At 43.7% G+C, this 16,150-nt stretch overlaps 1 protein-coding gene across 2 annotated transcripts in view; it reads right to left on the minus strand.

The window, feature by feature from the left end:
* Positions 830-16,150, minus strand: part of DIS3L (DIS3 like exosome 3'-5' exoribonuclease) — a 32,042-nt gene continuing 16,721 nt past the window's right edge. The window contains exons 7-17 of one of the 2 annotated variants that reach the window (XM_018053626.1): positions 15,151-15,330; positions 12,922-13,091; positions 11,669-11,830; positions 9,522-9,769; positions 8,408-8,500; positions 5,039-5,572; positions 4,113-4,267; positions 3,827-4,005; positions 2,564-2,709; positions 1,508-1,682; positions 830-1,421 (exon numbers count right to left, since the gene is read on the minus strand). In XM_018053626.1, the coding sequence (XP_017909115.1) occupies positions 1,116-1,421; positions 1,508-1,682; positions 2,564-2,709; positions 3,827-4,005; positions 4,113-4,267; positions 5,039-5,572; positions 8,408-8,500; positions 9,522-9,769; positions 11,669-11,830; positions 12,922-13,091; positions 15,151-15,330 (2,348 nt within the window). In that variant the 3' untranslated portion in view covers positions 830-1,115. Of the gene's footprint in view, positions 1,422-1,507; positions 1,683-2,563; positions 2,710-3,826; positions 4,006-4,112; positions 4,268-5,038; positions 5,573-8,407; positions 8,501-9,521; positions 9,770-11,668; positions 11,831-12,921; positions 13,092-15,150; positions 15,331-16,150 lie in introns of those variants that run through there. The other variant, XM_018053627.1, reaches the window with a different exon arrangement.

The raw sequence follows: 16,150 nt of genomic DNA on the forward strand, positions 1-16,150 counted from the left end.
TCAGACAAGGGATCAAACCCGTATCTTCTGTATTGGCAGGCAGATTCTTTACCACTGAACCACCAGGGAAGGTTGGTACCTTACTGACTAGTTAGTTGGAGAGAAATTTGCAAAGTATCATAGGCACCTTGGGACGATTCACAGGAGACCTTGTGTTGGTGGAGATGCCAAGGATTGGGAAGAACATGTGCAATAATATAGAAATGAAAATCTAGGAAATAAGAGACTTGGGAATGGTGGATATGAGGCTGAAGTGTTAGAGGCACGTGGTGGGAAGACCTAATTGGAGTTTTTCCAGCCTCAGTTTATCAACTGGTGGAGGGGTAATTACAGCCAGTACTATGTTGAGAATCAAGTTTAAAGGTTTGTCTGGTTCTTAGGAGATTCCCACGGGGGAGAGGGAAAGGCAAAGCAAATCTTTACGAACTAGGACATGGGGAAAGTTGCTTTTGGGGAGAGGGTGTAGACTGGCAAAGTGATGGTGCTAAGTAGTAAGTCTCCAGCAAGAGCAAGGCCTGGGCAGCTCATCTGAGGAGTACTCAGCTCAGTGAGAAGATGGAAGGGAGGTGTGAGAGAACAGACCTTACCCTGTGTATCCCATCCCACTCCCTAGGCCCCAACCCCAACTGGTGCTGGGGACAGCAGGGGAGACTGAGTCAAATACGAAGTCGAGAGTTTTAAAGTGGACAGAGGGACAGGGCTGAGTCTGACTGTCTGAAGGAGACTGAAAAGTTACTCTGGCAGATGTCAGAGGGACCTGTGACCCAAATGGCCCAGGGTAGAAATTACTGGAAAATCAATGCAATAAAAGAACTGATTTGAGACAAGCTGGCCAAAAGTCAATTCTAGGTTTATTAGTAAGACTGGCAACCTGTTTTGCAGAGCCAGGGTTCAGTGATCCAGTATCTGAAAAACCACTTTCCATACTGACCTAATTGTACTTTAATGCAACTTAGTGATAAAACATTTCACAATCTACCTAATCTCGCCTCCCCCTCACCCCGCAATCAGGGATTGGTGGCACTCAATGGCACAGAAACTTCTATCGTGATGTTGAAAAGACGGTAAAACACTCATGGAAGACAGAGTTCTCTTTCAGTGAAGTCAGAAGAGTTTCATATGCTGTAACTGTTGGAAACATCCAGGAGAGCTAGGTCTCTTATTTCCTCTAGAAGTGTGTACAGGCTTCTTCCCTTTGTTTGGCAGTATTTTTGACAATCTTCAGTGATGTTTACTGCGACTTCTTGAGCAAGCTGAGCCTCCTCCACAGATCTAGTTACTTCTTTCACTAAATCACTCTTTAGCAAGAGGGAACTCTGCTGAAAAAGTTCTGTATCTGGTGTCATGTGTGGTTTATTGCTTATTATTTCAAGCCGTATTGTATCAGAATGGCAACGTGAGGTCTGTACAGATATTCTCACCTATCATAGAGGAGAAAGTGGATATTACTAAGTCACATTCTTTGCTTGTTGCATTGAAAGCAATGCTTAATTAAATACAGACTTACTGTTACATGGTCAAACAAATGGAATGTAACAGATTCCCCTTCTGTCGTGGTAGAGGTGATTTTGTTTTGAAAGCGTTGAAGGGATCCTGGTTTCCATTCAGAATGGCCATCTGGGCCACATGAGACCACTAAACCATCTTTATTTCTTAAATAAGCAGCACCTTTAATCCCAAACCTGAAGTATTAGAATAAAAATTCAGAGATAGTATATTCTTAGTATGCAGATCTTGTATACTTATCTAGAATGCTAGTTTTTCTTACAGCTTAAAAACAACAACAAAAAACTTCCAACAACAAACAAGAAAAAGAACTTTTACATCTGATTAACCTCCAAATACCTACTTCATTGAGCAGACGAAAACAAAATGTTTTGCTAAAGAAGAAAGTAAAACTATCCGACGACTTATACAGAAGTGAGTGAATGCGTTAGTCGCTCGGTTCTGTCCAACTTTTTGTGACCCCCAATGGACTGTAGCCTGCCAGGCTCCTTTGTTCATGGAATTTTCCAGGCAAGAATACTGGAGTGGGTTGCCATTCCCTTCTCTAGGGGATCTTCCTGACTCAGAAATTGAACCTAGGTCTCCTGCATTGCAGGCAGATTCTTTACCATCTGAGCTACCAGGGATCTCTTTTTTTATACTTATATATAATGAATTTTATATTACATTATGTACGTATGGTAACTTCAAAACAGTTGCTAAAGTGCTTTAAAGAATGATATCTAATGTACCATTTCTATAAAGTGAAAGTCACTCAGTCGTGTCCGACTCTGTGATCCCATGGACTATACAGTCCATGGAATTCTCCAGGCCAGAATACTGAAATGGGTAGGCTTTCCCTTCTCCAGGGGATCTTCCCAACCCAGGAATCGAACCCACCATTTCTATACTGTGTCTATATTAAGGTTATTCTCCAGGCCAGAATACTGGAGTGGGTAGGCTTTCCCTTCTCCAGGGGATCTTGCCAACCCAGGAATTGAACCTACCATTTCTATACTGTGTCTATATTAAGGTTAACTATGACTTCGTAACAACTTTTGTGTTAGAAATAACATACCTTGGTATAAACACAAGCACACCATTTGTCCTAATTGAATAAATGACCCCATCAGATATGCAACGCTCCTCAGTTTCTGGGTCTTTGTCTTTAAAATACATGCATTGGAAGAGCTCAGTAGACTGCTTCTGAGAATGCTGTGCTGCCTGTAAGAAGAAGCACAAGCCCCAAACATGATGGACTTCTGGACACCCCAGAAGAAACATGTGATTCATATTCCCAAAGAAACAATGTCTTTTAAAAAGGCGAGGTTCTAGAAAACCATTAATACAAATATTCTCTATTATTAATTAAATCAATTTTGTAGGACCCTTTATCAATCCCTCAAAAATGTCTTAGAAAATTAATTCTTAATAGGTATGAAAGTGTTAATTATGCCTGATTTGTGTTGATGTATGGCAGATTCGTTAATCTGATTTATTTCACTATAAATTGTACAGCAATTATCTTCCAATTAAAAGCTGAAAGTTTTGTGTACCTCTTTTGATTTAGTAATTCATTATTGCCAGGAATTTATCCAGGCAAAATGTGAGAAATCTAAAAATAGACATGAGGATGGTTGTAAACTAGATTGCCAGGAACACTGCTGCCTCACCAAACTTTCTGAAATGATGGAAACATTCTGTATCTGTGTTGTCCCATAGGTAGCCATTAGCCACATGTATCTATTAAGCATGTAAAATGTGGCTAGTGCAAGTGAGGAGCTGAATTTTTAATTTAAACCCACATGAGTACTGGCTACAAGACTGTTTAGTATCAAACTAGTGTTCTAGTTACAGATAATATTAAACATTTAGGCAGTTTCCAATCTGATGTTTAACCAAATGGTCTAGTTCTATCTAAGTTGTATAACATGGTCAATAGCAACAATATGAAATAAAATACAAAGTAGTTTATAAAATAATGATGTAACTATATTGATACAGTATCTATAAATGACCATGTTAAGTGAAAAAAGGCCCTACTTCAAACGGCAGGTATGATTGGATATTTTTATAAATAAAAAGCATTGTCTAGAATCGTTATTATCTTTGGGTAGTAAGATGATAGACAGTCTTTCACATTTCTATATTTTGGGGGGAAAAATCTGACTCGTTAAATCTCATAAATCCACATTAAGTATTTCAGAACATTTGTAAATGTATTGAGGTACTCAACCAACTTAATTTGCTGGAATATACGGTACTTTGTTCTACTACACAATAGAGTTGATATTCTGTTAGCAAAAGAGATGATGGTAAGAGAATTAAAAATCCCTCTTACTCGGTTTCTGTTGTTGATATGTCTGCATAACTCCTCAAGATCTTTATTGCTGAATAAATCTTCCTTAATTTCCATTTTCTTATCTTTTGAAATGGCTGCCATTAGTAATCGGTGCACTATAATATCTGAGTATCTTCTTATTGGAGACGTAAAGTGAGTATATTTATCTAATGCAAGACCTTAAAAAATAAACCAAAAAATCAAAGTAAACAATAACAACAACAAACTTTTTTAAACAGTTTGCTCAAGGCTTTGGCCACAACAGAAGAAAACTGCAGTCATTCACCATAGTGATGGAACTCTTCCTCGGCACATGATCCGGTGGAAAAATACAGAGCGTTAGACATGGCCTGTGTAGCCATGGATCGAAGCAACTTGTTGACGATGGGATCGTTGGGGTCGTTTGCATTATCCAGAGAATCAGCCAGTGCTTTATTGGACCTGACAAAAAATGGAAAAATTCTTATTTGGTCCCCAGCAATAATTTACAAGTCAACACTCAAGGGGAACCCTTTACTCACCAACTGAATATGCTCATCTCCCCATAGTTAAAATTTATTTGGGACACATTTCAGAGAAGCAACTTTTTTCAACTACAGAAATCTAACTTGCTTTTGAGATTTAAACAACATTTCAGAATTCAAATAACATTGTTTTCTGTTTTTGCCACGCTGCACAGCTTACGGGGTCTTAGTTCCCCAACCAGAAATGGAACCTGGGCCACCGCAGTCGAAGCATAAAGTCCTAACCATTGGCTCACCAGGGAATTCCCTCCACTACCTTTCTTAAGCAGTGAAGAATAATGTGCTGAACCTATGAAGTGAAGTTAACGCTCAGCACACAGTGGGTGGCCAGGTACCTTTCGAGTTAAATTCCTAACACCCTTACCCTTAAACATCCTGTATAGGTCAATAAATGAACTTTTTCTTTTTTTAAATCAAGAATTATTGAGCCAAGGACTCCCCTTGTGGTCCAGTGGTTAAAACTACATGCTTCAATTCCTGGTTGGGGAACTAAAATCTCTCAAGCCATGCGGGGCAGCCAAAAAGAAAAAAGGAAGCCTATTTACCTACATTATAGTAAATGAAGAAAAGCCAACAAGTTTTCTCTTTTTGGTCAAAAATCTGGCTGTTACGTTTTAATAACCACTGTAAAATATATACGTGTACAGTAACCCCTTCTATTTTCCTGCCCCTTCAAGAGAGAAATTACCGTGTATCTATGAAGAAGCCCTTTGCTTTAGCACACTCTCGGAGTTCAGAGAAAAACTCCTGGTGGGGAGGAGGGTGTCGGCGCAGCAAGGCTTGGTGAGGGAAGCTCTCCCAGATCTTCTTGGCTACCCAGTGGTTGGCCAGGATCATGCATTCAGCCACGGTCTCGTGGACTTCCAGGGGCTGCTTGGGGATGAGGTCGTGAATGTTCTTTTTCTCATCGAGCTGGATGCGAACCTCCACCCCTTCCAGCTCCAGGGCACCGCAGCGGTCTCGCTTGGCTCGGATGTGGCGGGCTATGTCAGTCAGCTTTCTGATCGCCCACACCAACTCCTCCAGCTTGGCTTGTCGGCTCTTCTCATCCAGATCCTTGAATTCCGGAATATCCTTCACAATGCTGAAGTTTCCGTCCAGCAAGTCTTGGGCTGCTTCATAAAACAGTTTGTATGCTGATCGAATAATGGTTCGGCCATACCATACTTTCTTAATTTCATAGGAGGTTTTATCTAATTCCCACATCACGCTTACGGCATACCTGCAAAATCAGTCACATTCATCATTGTTAATCCTACCATTTTTTGAAATGAACAGAACTAGAGCCTAAATTTAACGAAAGAAATGACATTGCTATGGGTTTCCGGTCTGATGTTTCAATCCAACACTCAGCTGCTAAGGTGAAAGACACTTAAAATGAAAACAAGGTTAGACAAGGTTCTGTGGATCTCTGAGCAAATCTGAAATGAGTTCACACGAACTGTTGCAAGCCCAGCTTGATGGTTCTCCATGTTCCTTAGAGCAGCACAGCACTGATAGAAGTAGAGTTAAGTCTGCTGGGCTCTCTAGCAAAGAGGAGTCAAGCCTTTCGAATGCTACTAGGAAACACTGAACTAGGATATCAGTCTTGACAGCAGGTTCATGAGCAAAAAGTTCACTTAGTAAAGAATGACTTTACCACCATAACGCTAACATCTGCAACTGACATCAAAAACAGAGCTAATTTCTTAAAAAAAAAAAGCTAATTTCTTAACATGTGAAGAGCTCTTACATACCAATTACTAACAGATCAAGAAAGCAAAAGAAAAAGGGGCAAAAAACATGAAAGAGTTCATAGAACAGGATACACAAACGACTGTAAGGCATAAAAAAAAAAATGACTTTACTCATAGAAGGAAAAATGCAAATCAAAACCACTTTTAAGATACCATGTTCATTTATCAAATTGGCAAAGATAAAAAAACACTATATATTGTGTTGGCAAGGTTGTGGGGAAACTAGCACTCTCATACAGTGACAGAGAATGTAACTGGTATAACCTCTATGGAAGGCAATTTGCTTTTTAAACACAAATGCATATACCGTTTGACACAGAAAGTCTACTTCTAGGACTTTATCTTTCAGAAATACTGTACTTTTAAAAATGTGAAATGAGCTATATTCCAAGTAGTTCAGTGCAGTTTTGTTTATAATAGCAAAAACTTGGAAACAATCCAAATTCCCATAGATAGAGAACTGTTATTAATATGGAGTGATCTCCAAGATACATATTGTTAAGTTAAAAAAGAAGCAAAGTCTGAAGAGTATATATATTGTCACCATTTGTACAACAAAGAAAGACCACATGTCCAAATATGTGCATTAGTGCGTGAAGTAACAGAAGACTTATGTTGGTCTTTGTTCCTATCTCCTGACACAGGGCTCCTGACACCCTTGTAATTTCCTGGGAGACAGGCATGTCTTGCTCTAATGAGGTGGGCTCCTGCAGGAGGCTGGTCACTAGAAAGACCAAGCCATGATTAGAAGCTTTCAATCCTGGCCCTCATTCTCTCGAGGAGAAGGGCTGAAAATGGAGTTACTAACGGATCACGCCAATGTGATGAAGCTTCCATAAAATCCCCAGTGAGTGAGGTTTGGAGAGCTTCTGGGTTGGTGAACACACAGAGGTGCTGGGAGAGTGGTACCCCAGGCCTAGAAGCTCTGTGTTCCTTCCACATACCTTGCCCTACACAACTCTTTCATCTGGATGTTCGCCTGTATCCCTTATCATATACTTTTATACAGTGAACGTAAGTACATTGCTTTGCTGAGTTCTGAGAGCTGCTCTAACAATTAACTGAACCTGAGGAGGAGGTCTGGGTATCTCTGATTTTTAGCCAGTTGGTTAGAAGTACAGGTAACAATGTGGACTTCGACTGGCATCTGAAGTGCAAGGACCGAGTAGTGGAAAGCTCTAATCCAGCGGTCCCCAATTCTCTGGCACCAGGGACCAGTTTCATGGAAGACAGTTTTTCCACAGACCAGGGGTGGACTGGGGATGGCTTCAGGATGAGTCAAGAGCAGCAGGGTTCGTGCTATGAGAATCTAATGCCACCACTGGTCCAACAGGAGGCGGCGCTCAGGTGGTAACGCGAGCCACGGGGAGTGGCTGCAAATACAGATGAAGTTTCGCTCACTTGCCTGCCCACTGCTCACCTAGCGTGTGACGGTCTGGTGCCTAACTGGTACCAGTCCATGGCCTGGGGGTTGGGGACCCCTGCTCTAATCTACAGCGGGTCAGTCAGAAGCACGGTGACAATCTGGGCCTGTGACAGTGTCTGAAGTTGGGGAGAGGGGGACAGTTGTGCGAGGCTGAGCCCTTACGCTGTGGAACCTGATGCCATCTCTGGGGAAGACAGCATCAGAACTGAATCAAACTGTAGGACACCCAGCTGGGGCTGCAGAGAACAGCGTGGTGTGGAGAAAGACCTCCACGTGTCTGGTGGCGAGCAGTGTCAGATGTAATGTGCCCTCTGTAAAGACAAGAGAGACTTATGGGAAAGAAAGAGCGGGGAAGAACTGGGTGTTTCCCCATACACGAAGGTGGAAAACGGGGAGTGCTTTTTTGTTACAGTATTGTATCTAAAAAAATACATAAGAAATTGGCAACTGATGGAAAGGGGCAGGTGAGAGCCTTTCACTAAACATCTTTTGGAAGGTGTGAATTTTCAGCTTCAAGGACAGATATAAACTTTAATTACAACAAATAAACACAAAACTCCCTAAGTTCGTGATCCTTGTGAAAAACAGCGTCAACCAGGGAACATATATGTACAAAGTGACACACATTTGTTCTTAGACTTTGACTTTAAAAAGTCAACAAGAGGTAGAAGCAGCCTCCCAGCTGGGCAGAACGAAAGGAGTCAAAAAGAAAAGAGGAGTGGAAGGGAAGGGAAGGGAAGGTGCGAGGAATAAAGCTGCCCCCAAACAGAGGATTGGGGGGGAAGCAGGGGCGGGAAGGGCGGTGGGAAAGTAGGAAGCGGCCAGGGGCAGAGCTACCAGGCATCATGGAAGGACCAAGACGAGTTCTGACGATAGAAATAAGGAAGCAACTCACCTATCAACGCCTCCCAGGAGGGAGCACACGTCAGCGCTGAGGATGGTGGGCAGCATGTCATAGCGACGGTCCGCTAAGTAGTAAGTGGTGGCCCTGTGAATGAAACACATGCAGGTCCATGACCTTCGGCAGCGAGAGGCAGAACTGCTGACGGCCCAGGCTGCGGTGAGGAAATGGCCCAGGGCTCAGCGCCAATCCCCCGAGGCTGCTGCTTTTCACAAAGTGCAGCGGACTGGGAGACAAAGCTATGCCTGTGTTCCCACTTTTCTAAGTGGGACCGCTTTGGGCTGAATATTCTTCCACTGATATAAAAGAGAAAGACAGAGTGGCACAAATCTTAGTTGTGTAGGAAAAATTAAAGTGTAATGACCCAGTATTTATATAAAATAGGATATTACTACATGAAAAATTTAACCCATTTCACTGTAGGGTACAACATGTGAAAAGATTTTGTTAAAAAAGGAAAGGCAAGGGCTTCCCTGGTGTCCAGTGGTTAAGAATCACCTGCCAATGCATGGGACTCAGGCTTAGTCCTTGATCTGGGAAGATCCCACATGCCATGGGGCAACTAAGCCTTTGCAACCTCCCTCAAGAGAAGCCACTGCAAAGAGAAGCCCGCACATCGCAACTAGGGAGTAGCTCCCACTCATCCCAACTAGAGAAAGCCCACATGCAGCCGAAAAACAAATGAAGGAAACGTAAATTGATCAAGATACTACTTTTCTAAAGGAAAAGGGGAAGTGGACTTCAAAAATTTTTTTCTTTTTCCTGGAAGGATCTTTAGGACTGTTCCCGACTGTGAAATCTTTATTTTAAAAATCTGAAACTAGCATGGGCTTCCCAGGTGGCGCTAGAGGTAAAGAACCCACCTGCCAACGCAGGAGACGTAAGAGACATGGGTTTGATCCCTGGATAGGGAAGAGTCCCTGGAGGAGGAAATCACAACCCACTCCAGTATTCTTGCCTGGAGAATCCCATGGACAGAGGAGCCTGGTGGCCTATAGTCCATAGGGTCGCAAAAAGTCAGACATGACTGAAGCGATTTAGCACAGTTGCAGAGCACGTTATAGTCGCACACACACACAATCCTAGTGCTGACTTCTAAAAGCGGTACCTTGTCCTAGCTTCAATGTCAACGTAAGAGTGTGGTGCTACAAAGTACGTCACATCTGCAATGTGGACTCCAAGCTCCAGGTTGCCATTATCCAAGGCTCGGACCGACAGGGCGTCGTCCACATCTTCACAGCCGCTGGGGTCGATGCTGAACACCAGGTGGGTTTTCCTCAGGTCTTCACGTTCTCGTTCCTCTTGGGAATTTACCTTCCAGGGATTTTCCGGTGTGTTGACTGGCATCTCACACATCTGTACAAGGAGAGGCCCAAGATTCAGCAATTCATGCACCAGAAGTTTCCATAAAAACTCTCTAACATTCTCCATGTGACCGCATAGAAACCCCATTCATTACTCACTGTGTGCGTGTGCTCAGTCGTGTCCGACTCTTTGCGACCCTATGGACTGCAGCCCACCAGGCTCCTCTGCCCATGGGATTCTCCAGGCAAGAATACTGGGGTAGGTTGCCATTTCCTCCTCCAGGGGATCTTCCCGACCCAAGGACTGAACCCGAGTCTCTTATGTCTCCTGCATTGCCAGGCAGATTCCTTACCACTAGGACCACCTGGGAAGCCCCTCATTACTCACTACCTTCTACTTATGTTTGTTTCTTTTGAGCAATAATTATTTATTACGTGCCTAATAGGTGTCAGGAGCCGTGTGAGGTTCTGGAAAGTCGGGACTCAATAGGAAAGACACAATCTGCATGCCCTTGAAGGCTCTACAGTCTGACAGGAAATGTTCCAGAGCATTTACGGTCTCTTTAGTTGTGAGGGTTGGAGCAAGAATGAATGGGTGGCTTCTAAAAAGTACAGTATCTACCGCATTTTCAAATGATCCATTTGTTTAAATATATTTGAGCTTTTAATTCAAGTCAAGCCCTGAAAAAAATCAACATGTCCCAGATATTAAAAGCATATTCCCCTTTTAAAGCAGGATCAATCGTGGGCATTTTTTTCTGCATTATTACCTATTCAAGCCATCAATTTGCAGTTAAGTAGGCTAAAAGGGAAGAATTCTAGTCCTATGAAGTCTAATTCATGTTTTATTTTGTTCCAACATTTTCACTAAGCTGTCAAAACAAGTCAACAAATGATTTCGAGACACTAATGTTAAACATAAAATTTTAATAATGTAAAATATTTGAAAGTATTTTTACTATTATAGTTACTATTCTGTCAAAAATTATAATGAAAATAAGAACACCCATATGCTCTTAATGACAATGCAAACTGGCCCAGTTTTTCTGGAGGACAACCTGCCAGTTCACAGCAAAAGCTATTTAAATTTTTTTATGCCCTTTAACTTGGTAATCTCACTTTAAGTATTTTACATTCCAAAGAAAATGATCAAAACATTAAAAAAAAAGTGATGTTTATGAAACATTTGAAGTAGCACCTTTTATAATACTGAAACATTAAAAATCCCAAATGTTCTACAACTGAGGAAAGCTTAAGCAAACTAGAGCACATCAATATAGAGTAATTTGCCATCATTATTAAAAATAAGTAGGCTATGTCAACACATAGAAATAATTTTAAGTGCAAGAAGCAAAAAATAGCCTGTGTGCACTATGAATATAGCTATGCAAGAATAATAAACAAGATTTACGAGGATTTTTAACAGATCATAATGTGACGGAAAGAGCTGATGCTTTATGTTCATATAATTTTTGTTTTCTGTAAAGGTCACAGAAATGATTTCCTAATGAGCATGACTGTTCTGACCCACGGGTCAGAGACGTATACCCAAGAAGCTGCTTCCCACCGCTTTCTGCAGGCCTCTGGTTGAATGAACAAGACAGGGAGCAGAGCCCAGTGGGTCTGTGACAACTAGGTGCCCATGTAGTTCCGGGGGACGGATGCATACTGACTATAAGCTACTGACATACCATTTGTAAGCACAGTTGGAAACATGTAAACATCTGAGAGCTATGAGGCTGTAAGAAACTAACTGCACTTGACATTGACTTCAATCTCGTTCAAACACAGAGTTAAAGAGGAATGAACTTTTCCCATTAGCTCTGGTTTAGATAGCAGTTCGTTACACAGTACAAAAATTTTTCTTTCTTACCAACAGGACAACAAGGGCAAACAAACGAAAAAGTAGAAAATGCCTTTTATCAGACCAAAGGACTGGGGCCAGGCTGACCTGAGCTTCTGAGAAGGGGACAACTGAGATGTTGTTTTCCACCAGGATGGTTGCAATTTCCCCTTCCAGATCTCCGATTCTCCCTAGAACACGCACGAAATGTCCATTTGGGTACATGGATGTCGACTCCCAGGAGTCGATGCGCACGACCACCCTGAAGTCCTGCACAGAGAGGGGGAAACACAAACCCAGTGTCAGGAGTTAAGTGGGTCAATTAGCAACACCAAACAAACAAGGGATAAACAGCATTGAGCTCCACAGAGAGTGGCCAATTTAGTAATACAAATAACCATCTTCTTTTCTTTTTTCCTTTTATTGGGTTCTTCCTGTCTTACTAAATTGCCAGATGGTAGGTAAACACTTAACCCAGTGCTTTGAAGGGAGGCATTACCTCTCTGCACCAAGTAAGAGGGCTGGAGATGGAAAGCTGAGGAACAGAGCCACCTATGACACATCCTAGTTAACATAGGCAGCCCAAGGGAAAAGCCCAACTATGCCCAGTCCAGATGAAATTTCAAAGCAAAAAAATTTCAATTTGTGTGTGTTTTGGAGTTACTTTCTAATTTCTTAAGACATCTTTTGGTGGGGAGAAGGTTATCAGTGTGAACTGAACCTCACTGCCCCATATTCCAGCAAGCCACAGATGCAGAAAGCAGCTATTGCACCTGGCCTCTGAGAGCCTGAGTGAGGCTTCAGGATGGAAAGGTACACGATGAACAGGTTACAGGCTGGGGACATCCTGCTTCAGCGTCTCGTTTACAAACTACCGAACATCGGGCAAATCAGACTGGGTGATGCCTACAGCCTTTGCCACAGTAAAGGTTAATTTCTAACTTTCTTGTTTACGTCTTCTCTCCGGGGCTCCGTTCCTTTATGGATAATCGATTCTGCGAAGTACCACTATATCATCCCCACAGGGCAGAGCAATCGTATTTCTATATCACTTGCTGGAAGAAAGCTTGTTAGCGTTGGCAAAGTGTATCTATTGGAAGTTTCTGTGTTGGACAGCTGGATAATGAATGTTCTCTCCAGCTGTCCTGCACAGCTCTTTCTAGGACGGTTTCTCCCTGGCCTTCATTTATTAACCAAGGATTACTTAATAGATGGTTCTATATATTTAGAATTTTTAGAAAACAGGATCTCGGAATGCCACATGCCATCAATAATTTACCCCTTCTTATGCAAAGAAGTTAACAGCGTTTCCTGCTACTGCTCGAAAGCTGGCAGAGACCAGAGGCGAAGAGAGGAGGTACCTGGAGGGCTTCTGCTTGTTGAGTGCTGATTCGGATTTTGGGAATTCTGTAATCCCAAGGTGTAACTAGGATTTTCTGAGCATTTTTGCCCTGTGATTGGACCTCTTCTATGGATGGAAATGTCACCACATAGTCCCGCCAGTTCTTCTGAAGGATGCCTACCACTCTGCCTTTGGGAAAACAAAACAAAAGAAACCTTCACTGGTAAGGTGTCAGCTAACTGGACTCTGACCAGCTCAGCAGTGAGGAAGAAAACAGGAAATGCAACATCCAGTTTTTTCAAGCACATCCACACAAGTTGAGAGATGCAAACATTTGCCTTCCTTCTAAGAAGGATGGATCATTTTTTTTAAGATGGGTAATTTTTAAAATAAACAGTTAGTATGCGCTCCACCCCCGCTTTTTTTGTGGTGTGACTTTTAGAAGACATTAGTCCCACTTTCTGGCCCTGACTTCACCAATCTCAGGTTTAGGTATGTTGGGAAGTCAATGATTTTCACCTTTTTTTTCTTTTTTTTTGACCACAGGGATCTTAGTTTCCTGACCAGGGATCGAATCCATGCCCCCTGCAGGGGAGGCATGAAGTCTTAACCACTGGGCTGCCGGGGAAGTCCCTGATTTTCACCTTTTTATTTTTTTTTACCTTTTTAAACCTATGCCTTCTGTTGTGCATTTTCACTGTCTTATATTTTCCTACTAGCCAAAATCATTTGGTTCAACATTATTCACAGAAAAAGTATACAAATCATAAGTCTGGTACGTAAAACTTTTAATCATCACAGACTGAAGTCAAGAAAAGGCAAAGTGCAATAGTTAAAAGTGCGATCTTTGCTTTTCACAAGTATTTATGGAGCCCCTGCAGGGATGAGGCTCTGTTCTAGGTTCCAGCAGGCAATACAGCTGCATCAGAACAAAGTCCCTGACTTCTTGGGGTTTACACTCCAGTCTGGGTGTCTGTGGGGGTGGGGGACAAATATGTGAGGAGTGAGAAAGCTAAGAGTTGCCGAGCAGCCTAAGGTGACCAGGAGGGGTGAAGGGTCAGAGTGGCAGCTATTTCAAATGAGGTGACTTCTGAGCAGAGACCTGAGTGAGGAAAGGGGGTGTGAGGTTTGGGGAAAGCTTGCTTCTCAGGTGGTAAAGGACAAGTTGGTTACCGTGGCAGAAGCAGAGCCCTGACAGGACCTGAAGATTTTAAAAGGATCACCTTGGCTCCCTTGCCGAGAAGACTCTCTGGGAGCAAGGACAGGCACAGGGAGGCAGGTGAGGCGGCGTCCGGAAAATCTCACCCGGAGGTCTTAGTGCACTCACTTAGGAGCCAAGTGGCAGAGGGCAGGAGCAGCTGGACCCAGACCACGCCTTAAAGCTAGAGTGGACAGCACATGCTGAGGTGTGAACGAAGGTGAGGAGAGCTCCAAGGTCTTGGGGTGACCAACTGTAAGAACAGCCTTGCCATTTACTGAGATGCGTAAGAGTCGGAGAGAAACAAGTTGGGGGGCAGAAATCAGGAGTTTGTTATTAGGTGTGCAAAGTCTGAGGTGCCTGTTAGACATCCAGGGGAGGAGGCCAAACAGATGACTGAGTAGACAAAACTGGCTGCGGAGGGGGTCTGGGCTGGAGAGACAGTCAGAGGGCTGGAGGCAGCTCCTGGGGAGAGTGTGCGGAGAGGGAGAGACCCAGAGAGGAGGAGGCCGGGTGCATCCGAGAGCACAGTAAGAGGGGCAAGAACCAGCAAGGGAACAAGGAGGAATCCACCAGTGGAGGAGAAGAGCCCAGCAGCCGAAGATGAGGCGGTGATCTGCCAGCCAAATGCTGCTGGCAGGTTATAGGTGCTGAGCACTGTGGGCAGGGAGGTCACCGGTGACTCTGACAAAGGACAAGAGGTAGGAGGGGGTGGGGCCTGGATGTTGTGGTTTTGGGAGAGACCAGGGAGAGAGGAACTGGAGAGGAGAGGGAGAATTCCCTTTTCAATGAGTTTCTCCAGAAACTGAAGCAGAGAAAACGGCGATAGCTGGAGAGGATGTGGGACCTAAGAGGGTTTTTATTTTAAGGTGAGACATATTATAGCCTATCTGAATGCTGATGAAAACAAAATAAACTTGCAGAGACGGGAAACTGATAATGTAGGAAAAGAGACGATATCACATATTAATAATTGCAGTATTTCTGGACTAAGGAGAGGAAAAATAAACAGGCCCCTCGGACGGCCAGGCAGCTTTCGGGCTGGCTCACCTGTGGGCATGGGCTCACTCGGGGACTCGCCCAAGGCCTTGCCATCACCGTCATCCTCACCCAGGGCGGTGGCTCTCCCTTTCCATTCACTTTCAGGGAGCAGTTCGACAACCACCACGTCTCCATGAATTGAGCGGTTTCGAGCCTTCATCCCGTGGATTAGGACGTCACTGACGAGATCTGTTTTGGGAGCAGCACAGAGAAACCCCATAAAGCCAAGGGGGGTGAGGCCAGTGAGGCCTTTCAACATAGTCCGTTCAAGATCTAATCAGCATTATTGCAAATAAAAGCTCCCTCCTTTCAAAGATGGAAAGTCAAACTGAAGGCTTTTGTTCCACACGTTAGGAAGGAAGAAAGGCTGCTGCTAGGCCATGCTGTATAATGTGCTTTCACAAAGCCACTCCCAACCATCTTTTTTTTTTGGCCCCACCGCTTGACATATGGGATCTTAGTTTCCCAACCAGGGATCAAATCTGCATCCCCTGCCCTGAAGTGTAGAGTCTTAACCGCTGGACTGCCAGGTGAAGGTGAAGGTGAAGTCACTCAGTCGTGTCCGACTCTGCGACCCCGTGGACTGTAGCCCACCAGGCTCCTCCATCCAGGGGACTCTCCAGGCAAGAGTACTGGAGTGGGTTGACATTTCCTTCTCCAGGGGATCTTCCTGACCCAGGGATCGAACCCAGGTCTCCCGCATTGGAGGCAGACGCTTTAACCTCTGAGCCACCAGGGAAGGACTGCCAGGGAAGTCCCTCAACTGTCTTTTAAGGTAGCTTCCTTGCAGGAGACCGTGTCAGCCCACACTGGGACTCTGTCCCATACCTTCAGGGGCCACGCAGCCAGGGAGCAGTCAGCAGGCCACTGGACTGCTGCAGAACTAGGAGCCTGACGCGCAGCAGCCGGATAAAGCTGTTGCTTCTCACCCTCCTCCAGCCTCACCCTGTCATGGCAGATCTAACAGTGCCCTCTATTATGATCCAATTTATTCACACATGTTTTTTCA

Source organism: Capra hircus, chromosome 10, assembly GCF_001704415.2.
Source record: "Capra hircus breed San Clemente chromosome 10, ASM170441v1, whole genome shotgun sequence".
Lineage (NCBI taxonomy): Eukaryota > Metazoa > Chordata > Mammalia > Artiodactyla > Bovidae > Capra > Capra hircus.